The 19102-nt window shown below is 40.0% G+C and overlaps 1 protein-coding gene across 1 annotated transcript in view; it reads left to right on the top strand.

The window, feature by feature from the left end:
- The window catches only part of B4GALT6 (beta-1,4-galactosyltransferase 6), a 68434-nt gene that overhangs the window by 7986 nt on the left and 41346 nt on the right, over window positions 1-19102 (top strand). The window contains exon 2 of the mRNA XM_046025806.1: window positions 15175-15291. Coding sequence (XP_045881762.1) covers window positions 15175-15291 — 117 coding nt within the window. The remainder of the gene's footprint in view (window positions 1-15174; window positions 15292-19102) is intronic.

Here is a 19102-nt window from a genome sequence, read left to right as displayed (position 1 = left end):
GATAGTAGAGCAAGAGAGAGCGAGAGAGAGCATGAGCAGGGGTGAGGGGCAGAGGGAGAGGGAGCCCCAGACTGTGCTGAGCAGGGAGCCCAATGTGGGACTTGATCCCAGGACCCCGAGATCATGACCTGAGCTGAAGGCAGACGCTTTACTTACTGCGTCACCCAGGTGCCCCTGCCATAGTTTCTTAGAAGAGAGTCACTTAGTCTACGTTCAAGGGAATGGGAAGTGTTCTTAGAGACTTCCCATCCCAATCGGATTGCCATTCTTGAGTAGCATTTGTACTTAAGCTATATTGTTTCAGTATAAATGAATCTAAATCCTTTGGACTTGTGGGAAATGCAGTATTTTTTTGGAGGGAAAATTGATTCACTGAAATCTGACAATACTAAATACTATTCTTCGTGTTTTTCTTTCGTGAATAAATTTGAGTCTGTTGAACAACATGGTGGAATGAGGTAAGTGACACATGCATTCTGCAGCAGTGCTTATCAGACTTCCTTTTAATGTTTATGAGAAGTAAAAATAGCCGTGACTGTGGATACTTCTAAAGGAGAAACTCCTAATCTAGGTTTGTAGTCTCCGTATGGTAGGTGTGGTAGGTATTCCAAATACCAGTTGGAATTTAGCTGGGAATGGAATGGGTTTTTCTCTTGAGGCAGTGTTCTACAAGGTGGATAATTTCCTAACCCACTGTGCTGTTGGGCTTTTTATCAGAGTGTACTGCAGAGCTTATCAGGGCACTTGAGTTTGTAGGCCTTAGACTCTGGTAGAGCAGTGGCTGCCAGTTTCCCCACTGGTGCTCTAGGTTTGAGCCTGTGTTCGAGGGCCCAGCACCTTGGGAACCTTGGACACAGAGGCCATGGTGTCTGGAGCCAAAGCTTTGTGCCAAGAAGTCCCAGGAGAAAGATTCGAGATGGAGCTTCATAGCGCTGTCCCTGCCACACCCCAAACCCCATGCTCATGGAATAAAAGCCTTGTTTTAAAGAAAGAGAAGACCAGACAGCCTCTCAAAGATTGTCATGTGCCCAAAGTCTCACATGTCATTGTTGGAAGAGCTGAGGTATATAGTTTTTTGGAAGAGCTGAAATGTACACCTTTGGGATAGCTGACTCTTCCACTGTGCAGGAGGTGAAGGGTCTGGGCATTGTTGCCCTGGGAAATGATTTGGGGGAAATATGAGCTCTGTGTTCTTTAGGTTAAAGGAACACCATATCCAAGAGAGATGAATCTTTTTTTTTTTTGAATAGCGTCAGGTAACAGTGAGGGTAATTACAAAGAGTCAGATTTTAAGAAATGAAATCATCCTGACTGAGCTATAAACAATGAAGTAAAGGTTTCCTAGGTGCCTCATCAAGCCAGGGGTAGATGACCCCCTGTGAAAGCTGGAGAAGGTGCTATACTTGGGAGACCGGATAGACTTCTAATAACCTCTTAAACGCAGTGCTGCTGTGTTAAACTCTAGGGCACCCTTGCTCACCCAGCCTCGGGGCAGACCTGCTCCTCCACCTGTCTCCCACACCCCCACCCACACTGCCTTTTGTGACTCCCTTTCCCTTTCAAGCCTGCGTTTCATGTTTGTCCTAACCTCAGTAAGTGTGAAGGTGGTGGGGGGAGTCTGCAGTGTGACAGTGGAAAGAGGTGCCTGGCGCAGATTTGTCTAGAGCATGGTTTTCCAGGGTCACATTTGGGAGTTCCGAAGAGCATTGATGTCTGCATTCATTGTTCCCCTTCTGATCAACTTTCCTGCTGCCTGAGACTACGCTGCCTCAGACTACAGTGTTCCCGTTTAACCAGAGCTGCCTGCGCCTGTCATCTCTGTCAGCCCTTTTCCCTCTGAATCTGTTTTTCTTCTTTTTAATTTCTGGAGGACATGGTAATTTAGTATTTTAAAGACTGTTTCTTTCCATTTCTGCCTTTTGTCAGAATAACAAAGAGAATACTATTATACAGGTAATGTGATTTGAGTTGAAGATCAGGCCGATTCAAGGTTGAAAGTAGGCACCTACAGTGCCATTAACATTCCTTTGCAAAATTGAGTTTACTCCAGTTAGTACTAGCTATTTTTACTTCGTGTCTTGGATTCACTGGAGAATTTCAGGTAACACCTCAATTTTACTTTTCTCTAGTATATGAATCCTGCGTTGGGCCAGCCTGATTTGCTATGTTTCGTGGGTGTACTTGTTTTTGGTCATACCAGAACTTGGCAAAGTTTGGTTTAAAGCTACAGCAAGAACCCTCCTCAGTTAAAATAGGAAAGCTAGCTTAAAGGATGTTCGTCAGCAGTTATATTTTTGGCTACGTGGCACAGCAAAATGTTTAGGAAAACATACTTAGTAATTTTAAATCTGAAATTTATAATTAACTTTTTTTTTCTCCAGAGGCATAATAAATATGGCTTTTTGCTTTCATCTTTGTTTTCATGATTAATTACTCGAGTTAGTAGAAGTCTTTGTCTCCACCAAATCATTGTGTGATACCATTCTAATAGGAGGTAAACATAGATTCTGCTATGTCTGAATAAACTGTGCGTAAATTAGAAAGCTGTATGGAGGATTTATTTAATATAAGTTAAACTAATATAAAAAGAAGATTCTACTTTTTTGCTTGTTACAAATGTTATGTTTAAAGAATTACTACAAGCAGTGTTTTTCAAACATGAATGTGCTTAAGCCTTACTTAAGGTTGTTTGCATGCATAAATTTATTTCTTAGATTTTTATTACCAGACATGCTAATTCTGATTCTGGTTCATTTTTAATACACATCCTAGGTAATTCTGGATCCTGGGAACTTTATTTCTGACAAATACCCCAACTGCTGGGTTAAAAAAATCAAGTGGTAGATAGGTTTATTTTTTGAAACTAATTATCTTATATCATTTGCTCTTTCATAGAAGTAAACTTACTTTTTTAAAAACCAGATTAACTTGTTTGTAGCATCATGTTTTACTGGAGCTACAGATGGCAATCATGGTGAAAAATTTTCTTCTTCCAGAACAGAAATGGACAGAATGGACAAACACATCCTTTAAGATAACCAAGATCCTGTGTTTCTTTGTGGGTCTGCAGTGACCGTATGATTGAGTTATAGGTTGATCAGAAATTTGTTACTGTTTCTAATTATTAGAAAGTTACATTGTGATTTACTTGATAAGATTAAAAAGTGATTAAAGCATATAGCCCTATATGTTAGCCAATGATTTAAAAACATGTCATGGGACACCTGGGTGGCTCAGTTGGTTAAGCATCTGCCTTTGGCTCAGGTCAGGCTCTCAGGGTCCTGGGATAGAGTCCCACACTGGGCTCCCTGCTAAGTGGGGAGTCTGCTTCTCCCTCTGCCTATAGCTTCCCCTGCTTGTGCTTATTCTCTGACAAATAAATAAATGAAATCTTAAAAAAAAATAAGCTTTAAAAAAATTCATATGGCATCTGGCTAGGAGAGTCCCTTTGTAATATTGTTACAGGTGAGGAGGTGTACGAGATTTGTTACTGTAACCTGTCATCTTGATTGAAATATTATGTCTTGTTTCGTGTTTAGATTTTGAGGCTTGCTAGTGTTAATGCGACTTTACTGAAACCATTTTACATATATTACCTTCCTAATAATTAAGTTAATAGCTCAGAAATTATGACTTATGCAATTTCCAGTTTGACTCAGAGGAAGAGAAATTGGACTTCATTTTTATTTGAACCAAGGGACTTAAGACAGAGAATTATAAGGTGCCGTGAGTAGTGATTTAAAAATGTGCTCTGGGGCGCCTGGGTGGCTCAGTGGGTTAAGCCGCTGCCTTCGGCTCGGGTCATGATCTCAGGGTCCTGGGATCGAGTCCCACATCGGGCTCTCTGCTCCGCGGGGAGCCTGCTTCCCTCTCTCTCTCTCTGCCTGCCTCTCTGCCTACTTGTGATCTCCTGTCTCTCGCTGTCAAATAAATAAATAAATAAAAAAAAAAAAATCTTTAAAAAATGTGCTCTGGCTTTGGAAATCTTTTTAAAAAATTTTATTTGTTTTAGAGAGAGCGAGAGCGCACGCATGTGCATGCATGTGTGCACAGTGGGGGAGGGGCAGAGGGCGAGAAAGGGAAAGAAAGTCTCAAGGACATTCTGCACCAGCCCACGGATCTCATGACCCTGAGATCATGACTGGACCCAAAACCAAGAGTCCGAGACTCAACTGACTGGGCCACCCAGGCTCCCCTAGCTTTAGAAATCTTTGACACTCATTTCCCACCGTGCACTCTTCTCTCCTGCTTGTTTTAGAGTCATTTTCCTTTCATAAAATAAATTTAAAATTTCAAAAGGTATTTTAATTGTGAAAACACAAGGAAATTGGGGATGATTGTAAAACATGTAGTTCAAACACCACTTCCACTTTTTTTTTTTCTCATGATAGAATTCTTAAGAGGATAGAGATTCATTTCACGTTAACTGTATGTACTTTGAAATCATTAAATTTCAACAGTTCTGTAATGTTTTCTGGGTGTGATTATTTATGGTTTGATCTTTTAGTATGTAATTTCATTAAGTAAATTTCTTTACTGATTGGCTTTAAAAAAATCTAATTGCCTGCATTCTTCTTCCTCAATTCCCTCATTTCCTCCAAATTTTACTTTTCTACAGGGTGGGGTGTAATACTTAACTCTTGAAGCCTCTGTCCTGCTTTAAAGAAGCATGTGTTTGTTTTAAGTGAATAATAGTGAACTAATACATGACAGTGCAGATCGATATCTTGTGTTAGATAGTGTTTTCATATTCTCAGGTTGGGAGTCTATTTTTAGAATTATTAGCTAAGTGTAAACTAGCCTGAACTGATGATCTGATTGTTTTGAAAGTACTTCTTACGTTTTAGGCAGTTTATACTTTTTCAGGATTTTGGTTTTTACAGAGGAACCCCCTGGACACCTTAGTTTCTGCTACTGTTTGGCAGACGGTAGACATTCAGCAAATATCTGTCCAACAAACACATGTCTCCACCCTGAACATCTTTAATAAGACTGTTGGAAGTCCAATTTTATTTAAAAATATTTAATTTTGATCAGTATTCAAGCACAAATAATCTCCCCAAATAACTTAAAACTGCTTAACTGCAGAGTGGAAATGGTGAAAGCACAAGTTGTAAAGAATTTCTTGTTAATTTTTAGTGTCCACCTCAGCAAAGCTGTAGCTGTTGGCTAAGATCTGATATAGAGCTATACTGTATATAATCACAGAATTCATTATTCCTTGATAAAATGGGATTCTGAATGCAGAGTTCTTTCATTCTCTTAATTCATTAGTCAGCCCATGGCTCACTTGAAAGATGGGGAGGCTGTTATTCTAGGCTGGTAATTATTTGCACTACAGATTTCCTTGAGCCCATACCTGGCTTTGAATTATTGTCACTGTGGTAAGATACTCTGCTTAAATAGTACTTTGACATAGGGGCGCCTGGGTGGCTCAGTGGGTTAAAGCCTCTGCCTTTCGCTCAGGTCATGATCCCAGGGTCCTGGGATCGAGCCCCGCATCGGGCTCTCTGCTTGGCAGGGAGCCTGCTTCCTCCTCTCTCTCTCTCTGCCTGCCTCTCTCCCTACTTGTGATCTCTATCTGTCAGATAAATAAATAAAATCTTTAAAAAAAAAAATAATACTTTGACATAAAGTGAACTGTTTGTTTTGTTTTCAACCCAAGCAGTACTTTGGTCCTAGGCAAAGTATGAGCAATATTTCATATATAGTCTGGCCTGATCCTGGGATTTACAACATTATTACCAGAGATAATATGTTTAGCTTTACCATCTTGGGTGAGACATTTCTGAGAATTAGTTGAACAAGGGCTAGCTGTGGGTAGAAGAAAACCTTTAGGCATCTGCAGCCGATACTTAGAAGATTATTGTGAGATCTGATAGATTCAGAGATACCAGATTCAGATGTCTGTAGTAATATCCAGGGGCATAGATAAGTGGTATTTTGCTTTTTTTCCACATCGTTTATTTCGGTATATGTTCTGTAGCTAATATGGGAAGCTGTTTTCTCTCCTGTAGCCTTTAGTGCCCCTTCTAATTTCCTCCTTCTCCTTTCACTAGTTGAAATTTGGCTTATCCCTCCTTTCTTACTCACTCATTACTTTTTACATTAAGGATCTCTCTCTCTCTCTCACTTTTTCCCCCCTCCCTCTCCTCTATGACTTTCAGCCATGACTTCTTCCAAATTGCTGCCCCTCAGAGACATTCAGACCTGTCCTTGAATCCCAGTTCTTAAATTCTATCTATGCAACTTGCCTCTGAGTTTGTTTTTTGATCTTTCAAATGGGGAAAAGTTATACCCACACCGTGCGGTGGTGTATTAGTTTCCTAGGACTGCCATTTGAATTACTACACACTGAGTGGCTTAAAACAACAGGAATTTATTATCTCCCTGTTCTGGAGGCCAGGAGTCTGAAATCAGTTGTTGTCAGGACTGCGCTCCCTCTGGAGTCTCTCAAGGGGGATCCTTCCTTGCTATTTCCAGCTTCAGGTGCCTGTTGGCGTTTCTTGCCTTCCTGGGCTTGTGGTCACATCACTACAGTCTCTGCCTCCATCTTTACCTTGCTCTATTCTGTGCCTCTGTGTGTGTGTGCACAAATATCCCTTTCCTTTTTCTTATCTGAGCATTTGTCATTGGATTTAGAGCCCACCCAGATAATCCAGAATGATCTCCTCATCTCAAGATCCTTAATTATATCTGCAAAGGTTCCTTTTCCAAATAAGATAACATTTTCATGGCTTCTGGGAATTAGGATGCACATATTTTTGGGGGGACCCCATACAACCTGCTACATACATGCACACATGCGTGCACACACTCAGGGAGGGGCAGATGGGGAACGAAAGGGAAAGAATCTCAAGGGGACCGTGTGTGCTATGCACAGAGCAATGTACAGATGGTGGCAGAGACTGCAGTGATGTGACCATGAGCCCAGGAAGGCAAGAAATGCCAGCAGGCACCTGCCTGATAGAGGGGCTCGATCTCATGACCCTGAGATCATGACCTGAGCTGAAGCCAAGAGTCAGATGCTTAACTGCCTGAGCCATCCAGGCGCCCTTCCCTTCTCTTTCGAAGCCTCTGCCCACCAACATTCTCCATGCTGGTATGATTTTGGCAGTTAGTACAGGCATATCTCATTTTATTATGCTTCACTTTATTGTGCTTTGTAGATAATGGGTTTTTATAAATTGAAGGTTTGTGGCAATCTTATTTTAAGCCTGTTACTGCCATTTTTCCAACAATCTCTGCTCACTCCATGTCTCTGTGTCACATTTGATAACTATAATATTTCAAACCTTTTCATTATTATGATATTTGTTATGGTCGTCTGTGTTCTTTGATAATACTACTGTAATTGTTTTGGGTATCATGAACTTTGCCCGTATGAGACAGCAAGTACACTTAATTGATAAAAGCATGTGTTCTGACTGCTTCACTGATGGGCCATTCCCCATCAGTCTCCCTCTCTTTGGTCCTCCCATATTCCCTGAAACACAGCAGTATTGAAATTAGGCTAATTAATAATCCTACACTGGCCTCCTAAGTGTTCACCTCAAAGGAAGAGTCCCATGTCTCTCACTTGAAATCAGAAGCTAGAAATGAGGGGTGCCTGGGTGGCTCAGTGGGTTAATCCTCTGCCTTCGGCTCAGGTCATCATCTCAGGGTCCTGGGATCGAGCCCCACATCAGGCTCTCTATTCTGCAGGGGATCTGCTTCCCCCTCTCTCTCTGCCTGCTTCTCTATTTGTGATCTCTCTTTCTCTCTGTCAAATAAATAAGATCTTAAAAAAAAAAAAGCTAGAAATGATATGCTTAATGAGAAAGGAATGTCAAAAGCCAATAGGCAGAAGGATGGACCCCTTGCACCAAATTGCCCAGATATGAATGCAGAGGAATGATCCTTTTTCTTTTCTTTCCTTTCTTTTCCTTTTCTCTCTTTTTAAAAGATTTTATTTATTTCTTTCTATATCACAGAGAGAGAGAGAGAGAGAGCACAAGCAGGCAAAGTGGCAGGCAGAGGCAGAGAGAGAAGCAGGCTCCTTGCTGAGCAAGGAGCTGGATGTGGGACTCGATCCCAGGGCCCTGGGATCATGACCTGAGCTGAAGGCAGCGGCTTAACCAACTGAGCCACCCAAGTGTTCTGTTCTTTTCTTTCTTCTTTCATTCATTCATTCATTCATTCATTCATTCAGATTTTGCTTATTTGAGAGAGACAGAGGGCATGAGCAGGGCAAAGGGAGAGGGACAAGCAGACTCCCCACTGAGCTGGGACCCCAACACAGGGCTCCACACAGGGCTTAATCCTAGGACCTTGAGATCATGACCTGAGCCGAAGGCAGATGCTTAACCAACTGAGCCACCCAGGCACTCCTAGAGGAATGGTTCTGGAAGGAAATGAGAAGTGTTACTCCAGTGAATACATGAGTGATAAAAAAAAATGTGAAACAATCTTATTGCTGAAGTGGAGAAAGTTTTAGTGGTTTGGTTAGAAGATCCAACCAGCGACAACAGTCCCTGAAACCAGAGCCTAATTCAGAGCGAGGCCCTGCCTCTCTTCAGATCCATGAAGGCTGAGAGAGGTGAGGAAGCTGCCGGAGAAAAGTCTGAAGCTAGCAGAGAGTGGTTCACAAGGTTTTAAGGAAGAAGCTGACAGAGTAAGGTGGAAGCAGCATGTGCTGACGTAGAAACTGTAACGAGTGATCCAGAAGGTCTAGTTAATTAATGAAGGTGGCTACCCTAAACAACAGATTTCCAATGTAGACAAAACAGTTTTCTGTTGGAAGAAGATGCCTCCTACAACTTTTATAGGTAGAGAAGGGGAGTTTGTGCCTGGTTTCAAAGCTTCAAAGAACAAGTGGACTTTCTTGTAGGTAGGGGCTCATGGAGCTGGTGACTTCAAGTTGAAGCCATTGCTCATTTGCCATTCTCTAAGTCCTAGGATCCTGAAGAATTATGCTAAATCTACTCTGCCTGTGCTCTAGAAATGGAAAAACAAAGCCTTGATGAGAGCAGATTTTCTTACAACGTGGTTTACTGAATATTTTAAGCCTACTGTTGAGACCTCCTGCTTAGAAAAAAAGGTTTCTTATAAAATATTGCTGCTCATTGACAATGTGCCTTGTCACTCAAGAGCTCTGATGGAGATATGCAATGAGGTAAGTATTTTCTTGCCTGCTAACAAAACATCCATTCTGGAGCTCATGGGTCAAGGAATCATTTGACTCTCAAGTCTTATTTAAGAAATAAATTTCATAAAGTTTTACCTGCCATACATAGTGATTCTTCTGATGGATCTGGTTAAGGTAAATTGAAAACCTTCTGGAAAGGATTCCCCTTTTTAGATCCCCGTAGGAACATTTATGATGGGAAGGGGTCCAAATATCAGCATTACCAAGAGTTTGGAAAAAGTTGTTTTCCTCCCTGATGGAGGACTCTGAGGGATTCAAGACTTCGTGGAGGCAGTCACTGGATGTGGTGGAAAGAGCAAAAGAACTAGAATGAGAAGCGGAGCCTGAAGGTGGGACTGAACTCCTGGAGTCTCACGAGGAAACCTGAACAGATGAAGAGTTGCTTTGTATGGATTAGCAAAGAAAGTGGCTTCTTGAGATGGTTTTGCTCCTAGTAAAGATGCTGTGAAGATTGTTGAAATGACAGTAAGAGATTAGAATATGACATAAATTTAGTTGAGAAAGCAGTGGCAGGGTTGGAGTTTTGGAAGAAGTTCTAGTGTGGGTAAAACGCTATCAAACAGTGTTAGTGTGCTACTGAGAAATCACTGATGAAAGGAAGAATCGTTTGATGTGGCAAACTTCATTCTTACCTTATTTGAAGAAGTTGCCACAGACACGCCAACCTTCAGCAATCACCACCCTGATTGGTCAGCAGCCATCAACACTGAAGCAAGACTCTCCATCAGCGAAAAGGGTATTACTTGCTGAAAGCTCAGGTGATGATTAAGATTTTTTTTTTTGACAATAAAGTGTTTTTAAATTCAGGTATGTGCATTGATTTTTAAGACATAATGCTATACTATAGTATAAACTTTTATATGCACTGGGAAATGAAAACATTTATTTGACGGAATTAATTGCAATATTTTGCTTTATGGTGGTGGTCTGCAGCAGAACTGCCGTGTCTCTGAGGTATGCCTGCGTTCAACTCAGAACATTCCCACTCCGCTTCATCCCCTACTGATGCCCCTGTTGATAGTCATCAGGGAGTCTGGGGCTTGTCTTCCATCCTCCCTTGTCTGGCCACATTAGGTCCTCGTAGTTGTGACCCGCTCTCCCTTGCACCTCCCCAGACCATAGTCTTTCTAACCCTTACACTTCTGGGACTGTCTCACTTATTAACTTGACTTTTTTTTTTTTTTTTTAAAGATTGTATTTATTTATTTGACAGACAGATCACAAGCAGGCAGAGAGAGAGGAAGGGAAGCAGGCTCCCTGCTGAACAGAAAGCCTGATGCGGGGCTCGATCCCAGGACCCTGAGATCATGACCTGAGCCGAAGGCAGAAGAGAGGCTTTAACCCACTGAGCCACCCAGGCACCCCTTCTTATCTTCACGATGACTCGAATCCCTCCCCTCTTTCCTCCTATTTTTTTTCACACCGTCCATCCACTTAGACCTTTACGAATTATTTTTCATTGCTGCCAAACTCTACTCAAGTTGGATTGTTGACTCCTGGATGTGCTGTGCGCCCGTGCACCCCAGAGCCTCCGCTTATGTGGTCCCCTCAGTGGAATTGTTCCTTTCCATCTTTCCTCCTATTTCGTTCAGTACCTTCAAGTTAAATTTACTCTTTCTTCCCTCCACTTAGGCCACAGTCATGCTCGGTTTTCTCCTGTCTAAAAAAAAACTTCCTTGACCTTGCTCTCACTTCTCTTTTCTTAAAATTGCTTTTACTTTGTCACTATCCTCTTTATTCTTTGCTACTTGCCTTTCATTTCCATTGCTTTCCAGAAGCTCTTCTTTTAAAGATTGGCAGTGATCTCCTACCAGCATTTTTAAGAGGCTGCATTGTATGGCAGTAAGGAGCTAGACCACTGGAGTCAGTGGGTTTGAATTCTGGCTCCACCACCAGCTAATAATTGTGCGACCTTGAGCAAGTTACATAACTCCATTGTTCAATTTCTTGATCTGCAAAATGGGAATAATATTAGTACCTACCATTATAGGGTTGCTTGTAAGGATTAATTAGGTTAGTATATGTAAAGCTCTTCTAAGGATGCTTGACAAAGGGTATGCACCAACATTAGTGTTTTATTTTTTTAAGCTATTATTTTTTAGTCTTTCTTTTTAGCCTCCATGGTATTTGATATGGTTGACCATTTCCTCTTCTACACTGTGTTCAAGCTCAGACCAGTTCACCTGGGGGCCTTTTATTTTTGTGACCCTCTTTGTGGTCTCTTTCCATGTGTCTGAACTACACTTTCTTAATCCCTTTTCTGGATAATTTTTCCTTATGGTGATTGACCACCAAGTTCCTACCCTTATAGGAACATCACCCCAAATTGTATTTCTTGCCTTTCTTTCTTAGCTCCAGTCCTGCACTTACGATGTACCTAACCAACATAATCTCCCTCTCAAAATCAGCTCCTGGCTGGATTACTGTTTGTTAACAGACCTGTGGCAGTGTATCATTGTATGGGACCAGGGGGATGCTGTGTCCGAGGCCTTTGAAGCTCAGGAAGGCTTTCCAGATCAGTGCAGACTGGCATATTCTCCTTGTCCGGGATACTATTTTCATTGAACAAAGCTGGATGTGGAAAGGGTTGGGGAGACACATTAATAGCAAGTGCATTCCTTAGTTTCCTTAAGCCGAGTATCAAATCTCTTCCTTCACAAACCGAGGGTAGGATGCCTAGCTGTTGTAAACTTGATTTTTGAGGTTTTTTTTTTTTTTTTAAGTTGTAGGTATTCCGCTCTCCCCATCCCGCCCCCTGCAAAGCAGACATAGGTAAATACGTTAAATTTATGTCTCACAAAGCAGGGGCAAATAGCAAATTAACTAAAAGTGGAGAATAGGGCATGATTTTAATTAAGCAGTGGTTGTTTTTCTTAGTGTATTTCTGAGTTCTCTAAGTACCAAAGGGCAAAGCTGATAAAAGGTTTCCCTGTTTTCTGAAATGCAATTTCTCTTACTCGGAATAGAAACTTTTGACAAAGATTTCCTCTAACTTGCTGGTTTATCAATAAGATGTAATTAATAGTAATTAGTTGTCATATAGTTATTTGAGTGTGGGTTACCAGCTAAAGGTGTCTGGAAATCAGACAGTTGGAACCACTCTCATGCTGGGTTAGTATGCCTTGCAATACTTTGACACATTGCATTCTTCCTGTTAACAATGACTATTTAAAAACAAAATACCTTCATTCCCTAATGGATTTGATCTTTAGGGATTAAACCCATGAGGACTATTAACCTAAGGACTATAACTCAATTAGCTGTAAATGATTTAAAATAAACTAATAGATTCTCCATTTGGAGAGCTTGGTGTCTTGCATTCCTTAATTTTTTCCCCAACCATCTATTGAATAGTAAATGTATTCTTTTTTCACTGTTGTCATCAGTCTTTTTTTTTTTTTTAACAGTAGAAGTTTGTTACCTGATATTTTGGAAGTTTTTAGGATAATTTACCTTGAGGATTCTTCTTTTCTATACCAGATATTTTTTTGCTGCTCAAATCTGGCCTGGCGTCACGATGTCAGACAATAGTCTTTATATGAATAGGTGTGTTAAAGATTCAGTTTCCAGGGCACATGGAAGTGCACTGATGTTCTCACCTAGTGGATCCTGGCTTGGGCCAGTATTGTTTTGAGCTACTCAGTTCTGCTGCCCCATGATCTCCACGGTTTGGTGCAGAACAGATGTTACAAGATATTAGATATTAGATCACTGATAACAAATTTCATGTATAAATGTAGGATTCAGTGATCCAAGGTGTTGTAAGTTAGAATTAGTTTTCTATTTGATGGTTTTCCTCTGCATCATTTCAGTTGAATTTTAGATCTTGGCTTTTGCTAGTGTTAGTTGGCTTTTATTGAATGCTTTCCTGCATTTTTGGTTGGCTCTTCTTTTTGTTTTCATTTTTCACTTTGTCTCTTTTTTCTTTTAGAGTCCACTCAAGAGTAAAACTTCAATAAAAACTTGTATTTGTAACCCGAGGGGTGTAATAAATTCAAGTCTAAACAAGTTGTATTAATTATAGGATTGCTTTCTAGAAAGGATGTAGACACGCTCTTAAAAATGATTGAGGTTAACTTATGTGAAGTTGGGTTTCTGTTGTTTTCTCTGTTATGGATGAAGGTAAAAGGAGAAGTATTCTTGTACTCTGCTTCTCTATTTTATTTGTTCTGTCTTTTGTTAAAATTTACATTAAAAAATGGGAAAGGAGGGACATCTGGGTGGCTCAGTCATTATTAACCGCCTGCCTTCAGCTCAGGTCATGATCCCAGCGTCCTGGGATCAATCCCCACATCAGGCTCTGCTCAGCGGGAAGCCTGCTTCTCCCCCCCCCCCCCCACGCCGCTTGTGTTCCTTCTCTCCTGGTGTCTCTCTCTATCAAATAAATAAATAAAATCTTTAAAAAAAAATGGGAAAGGAGGGGGTGCCTAAGAGGCCCAGTCAGTTAAGGGGTTAAGCAGTTAAGCTTTTGCCTTCAGCTCAGGTTATGATCTTGGGGTCCTAGGGATGGAGCCCCTCATCAGACTTTCTGCCCAGCAGGGAGTCTCCTCCTCCCTCTCCCTCTGCCGCTCTCCCAACTCACACGCATGTGCTTTCTCTCTCATATACTGTCTCTCAAGTAAGGAAATAAAATCTTTAAAGGTGGTAGTAAACATCACATTTTGCTCATCTCTCTGTGGCAACTCAGGGAAGTAGAGCAGGACCCAGCAAATGAGTTGCATTTAACACTTTTTATTTTGGCATTCATTTTTTTGAGAGTGTCATTACAGTGTTCAGGGGTGACTTATTTTAAAATTGGAAGCGTCATTAACTGAGACTTGCAGTTTTTTGGCTTTGCCATGAAAATGATCCTCTTCCTCTTGAATGAATGGAATGTATGATTTTTTGGCTGTATGCTTGGAGAATGGAGAGTAGAAAGGGCTTTAGAGAACATCTATGGCAATACACCGACTGTTTTAGGTAAGGAAACTGAGATTCAATGAGTTGTCTAGAGTTGTGCACTGTGCTTGCAGAATCAGGACCGAGAAAGAAATGATCTTTTGATTACCCCTGTGCTTCTCTGAAGAGTCCTGGCATCTCAGAAGGCAGAGATTTTTGGCATCTTTGTCAATTGACCAGTTTCTCCCAAAGCAAGAAATTAGGGGCCTTGTTTTGAAGCACTTAACACAAAGAATTAAATGTACCAACTGAAAATGCACATTGATTTTGATTTTGTCTGCTTTTACCATCCTGGTAGATAAATTTGTGATTGAAAGGGAGTATGAAAGTTCTAAGTAATTAACTCAGTAGAGGGAAATTACCAAAATAGGTATTGATTCTAGGTCATTCTGCCCCTAATTCTCTTTCCCTGAACAGAGTGAGAATTTAGGAGATCCATTGCAAGATTCATATTCATACTAGCTGTTATGGTGATTTATGATATACTTATAATTAGGTAAGGAATACTTGCTCTTGTGGAATTTTGGGTTTGAGGAAGTTAGTGTAGAATTAGAGAAAGTATACTATGATTGTATGTTTGTATTAAAATGCCTTTTTGAAATGTATATTTTATGGTAGAAAATCATTTATGGATAAAGGAATTCATTATGATATTCAGTTAGTCTCATTCTATTTGATGGGATATTACTACTTGAATTTTTTATTTTTATTGTTTTAAAAACTGTTTTTATAAGTTTGTTTCTTTTCTTTTCCTTTTTTTTTTTTAGATTTTATTTTTTTAGGAAATCTCTAATACCCAATGTGGGGTTCAAACTTACAACCCCAAGATCAAGAGTTGCATGCTCTTCTGATTGGGCTCACCAGGCACCCCTGTTTTTATAAGTTTTTGATAATAGAAAGTAGTCATTTTATATTTCTGTTTTCCCTTTGGACATGCTAACTGAGTCAGTGTGGGTTTACTGGGCTGTTCCCCAGTCCGAATATTATTTTATTAAATTAGAAAAAAAAATTACTGAGTCATGATATTTCCTCTCTTTCCTTTTTTATAGCCAACACATATCTCTTTATGGTACAAGCTCGAGGAATAATGTTGAGAGAAAATGTGAAAACAATAGGACATATGATCAGGCTGTACACAAATAAAAACACTACCCTCAATGGTACAGGTAAGATTGCTTGCTTCTTCATCATGCTTTGTTTGTACTTCTTACCTTTGTAGTCGAAAGAAGTAAACCAGATCCCTCAAGCTCTGAGACTCCTGTTAAAGATGAAGGTATCTCCTACCACGTGTACTGGGAGATTCATTCGCTGCTTGGACCAGACTGTCCATGTTTTAGGGTCTATAAAGGTGTTCTCACAGAGGTGATAGGGGATTTGTACAAAGATACGGGAGTTAATTCTTTTTTATTAAACTTAATTCTTGCAAACATAAAATACAAAAAGCAGCGTGTGCTTTTTCAGTTCGCCTGTCGTAGTTAAAATCAACCGCAGAAAGAATAATTTATTCGTATTAGTCATTCCGCCATCTCTCTTTATGCCTATTCTAACTCCTAAAATGTTTTTCTAACTCTGTTTAGTAAATACTTATGTTTTTAATTATAGAAGATTCTTAATAATTTTATGGCCTTTTAAGGGGGCTTAAGGAGAAATTATATAAAAGCGGAAAACCGTAGCTGCTCTTTTCCTTTAAAAATATTATCTGGAAGTAGAATGTTCATCAGAATCACATGAGGTTAAAACCAAGTAATGGGCCAATATTAGTGATCGAATGAAGGCAGAATTGATGCAGATACATTGAACTATCATGGAAGAATGCCCAGCCTCCCACGGGGCAGTGTTTCTGCAGTGTCTTCTGAAGTGTTATTAGATGTTACTTAAAGGTTTCAGTAACTGGTTATCAATTGTTGCATCCTTTATAGTCTCATTTTAAACAGTTAAAATTTAAGATTTCATTCCTGTCAACAGTTCTCCATTGTGCCACCATAAATGACAGATACACACACACATGCACACACTATCTGGCAACCATAGACGTTCTTTCTTAAAATGTATGTTATGGTGGGTAATAGTTTTACCCTTCTAAAAATTCAGGACCGTATCAGATTGATTCTTAATTTCACATGTGCTTAATTTCACATGTGCTTAATTTCAGTGCTAGACTGAAAAATTCAGTCTAGTCATTTGTCTGATTTCTTTTATGATGCTGCAAATCAAAACACTCTTGTTTCTCCCTTTTAAGTTGAAGGAAGTTTCTTTTAGAAAGGCTGTCATTGTACCTGATATTTTAATAGTAGCATAAAAATCTCATTAACTGGTCTTCTGCTTTAATTGGTCTTCTGAATAGTAGGTCAATGTTAGGCGCATTTTAAACATTATAAAAGATTCTTTAGGACTTGTCCTGGTTGAATAAGCTGATTGTCAAGTGTTCATTAAAACTACACTCAACTGGGCAGAAGTACTCAGCATCCTCAGACTACTGTGTTCGTATAAGGGAGTACTGGACATCGGTGCATAATCGAGTTCCTTTCCTGGGGCATGAATAAGTTTCATGTGGGAACTCAGTTGAGCTTGATTAGGAGAATTGATTACTGGGTTAAGACAAACTCTTCCCCCCCAACCCCCCACCCCACAAGTGGAAGACAAGAAGGGAAATCCTCTTTTCCCCTTACCAAATCACTTTCAATACTGACCAAATAACCATTGCCTACTTTGATTAGATTTGGCTTACTTTGATGAATCTTTGAAAATTTTTCTCATGGTTCATTTACTGGTGGCAAACTGTTCTGTCATTGTATCAGCTAGGAATTGGGTTTGGCTGTAAGAGGGACCTGGCTGCAGCCATTTAAGACCATGAGACTCCACATTCTTATGTAAAAGAGACCTGGAAGTTGGATGTCTGGGGCTGTGGTGGAGAAAGTCTCCACACACCTTCCGTCTTCTGCTGTGTCATGGCGTTTTATAGTCTTCGAAGGTTGTTGTGGGGCTCCAGTCTTTCTGTTTGTACTTGGGTTAGTAGGAAGAAGGAAAGGAAGAAGGAAGAAAAACAGAGGGACCCTTTTAAGGAGATTTTCCAGAAGTTTCACATGGTATTTCTGCTTCCATTGCATTGGCGAGAACTTTGTTGTAGGGACTATAAATTATGGTCTTTGAGCTGGGCATACTGGTGCTTTGAATGAAATTGGGGTTCTGCTACTTAATGAGAAAGGGAAAATGGAGTTTGAGGAGGCATCCATGAGACTCTGCTGTGTTCATGTATATTGAACAGTTCATGTCATCAGTATTCTTACCTCGATACTTGGAGACACAGCACTAAGAAGAACATCCTCCCTTTGTATGAGGATCTCTTTTGAGAGAGATGGAAGCATACGTAGTTACTTTATAATGAAGTTTTTTATTTCTGCACAAACTTATATAGATATAATCTGCTAGTAAGGAGATAATGACCAGTAAGGTGTTTTGAGAGCTAATTGAAGTCTGGGGGAGAATTGATTAACATGTGCTAGCACATTTAAAATTTAACACTTGATGGCAAATAGGTTGCGATATTTCTAAGTACATTTGACTTCAAAAAGCGGTTTTTAACCTTGTACTTGACTTTCTGAAACACCAAATGTATGTAAGTACTACATGTAATATTTTTGCAAAGACATCACATACTCTCATAATCAAATGATGCTTTGCCTTGTAGCTATGGAGTTAGTCAAATTAAGGAAACAAGATGTAATCAGTGAATAATTACCAAAGCAGATGATAAGGGTCATGCCATATTAGAACTGGTAGATTTGTTAGAAATAGCCAAGCACACTTCCTGTTTGATGGCTGTGTGGTCTGACCCCTCAGACACTGCTGGGCTAACAGAGCAAGCCAGGGGTAAACAGACTAGAAGTCTCACTGAGTTTCTGTCCCTGCTTTAAGCTGCCCTTTGCAGGAAGAACAAAGCCCTTGAGAGTCCAGTTTGGTGCTCTTCTCCTTTTCCTATAAGTGGTAAGTTCCGGTGAGACCTGAGGAGGGGACCTGTCCAGCAGTTTTCATTCTGTGTCTCTCTTCTTTTTAGGTGTGGCTCTAGAAAAGAGAAAGAAGGCTGGGGGCCCAGAACTCATTGTGTTTTCACCCATCCATTCATTAGATGAAATAATGTCTACCTTTTAAAGTAGTTGTGGTAGATCCGCCTCAAATGCATCTATCATGCATAATGCTCCTGATTTTGAAAGCAGTGGTTATACTTGATGGACCCAAGCACTTTTGTGGGAATAATGATTTTGTGGGTTTTATTAGAGTATAGTCTCCAAAAGCTCAAATTATTGTTGGCTGAATGATCAGTTGTGAAGAGTTCACTTACAGTGAGTTTTTACCATGTTGTAGATACTTTGTTTGATACTGGAAATCAAAGGCAGTTTGATTTAAAAAAAAAAGGTATTCAGATTAGTGGCAGGGGGTGTGACTTATACATAATGCATTGGGATGACATAAGCACCACTGGACGCAGTACCCAAGGAGAGTAGAGACTTTTCTGTAAGTCTGGCAGTGAGTTGATCCTTATGATCATTTGTAATGATTTAGCCAAGAATAACACATTTAGCTCCAAAACTTTGTATTTAAAAGAAGTAAATATACTGCTATTCCATGTGTCTTGGAGTTTTTTATTTTTAATCTAGTCCTTTAAAAACTGATCAAAGTGATATATGGGTTTTTTTGTAAAAGACTCAGTCATTCTAGCATTAAAATAAAAAGTGAAACAGTCCTCTAGGCCTTCTGCTGCCACCAGACTCCCCAGGGGGAACTTCCGTTAACAGTTTGTTTTGCAGAAATGTCTAGAGAGCTTAGGATTTCTGTGAGTTGGATGTAGATTTATAGAATCATAGCATGTGGCTAAGAGAAGGGGCCCAAACATTAATCACGAGAAAGAATAAGTTGTGCAAAAGAAGAAAATACTCTTATCTAAATTTAACTACGTAACATCAAGAAATATTTAAGAAT

This window comes from Meles meles, chromosome 12 (assembly GCF_922984935.1).
Source record: "Meles meles chromosome 12, mMelMel3.1 paternal haplotype, whole genome shotgun sequence".
Classification (NCBI taxonomy): Eukaryota; Metazoa; Chordata; class Mammalia; order Carnivora; family Mustelidae; genus Meles; species Meles meles.
This window is presented reverse-complemented; position numbering and strand designations above follow the sequence as displayed.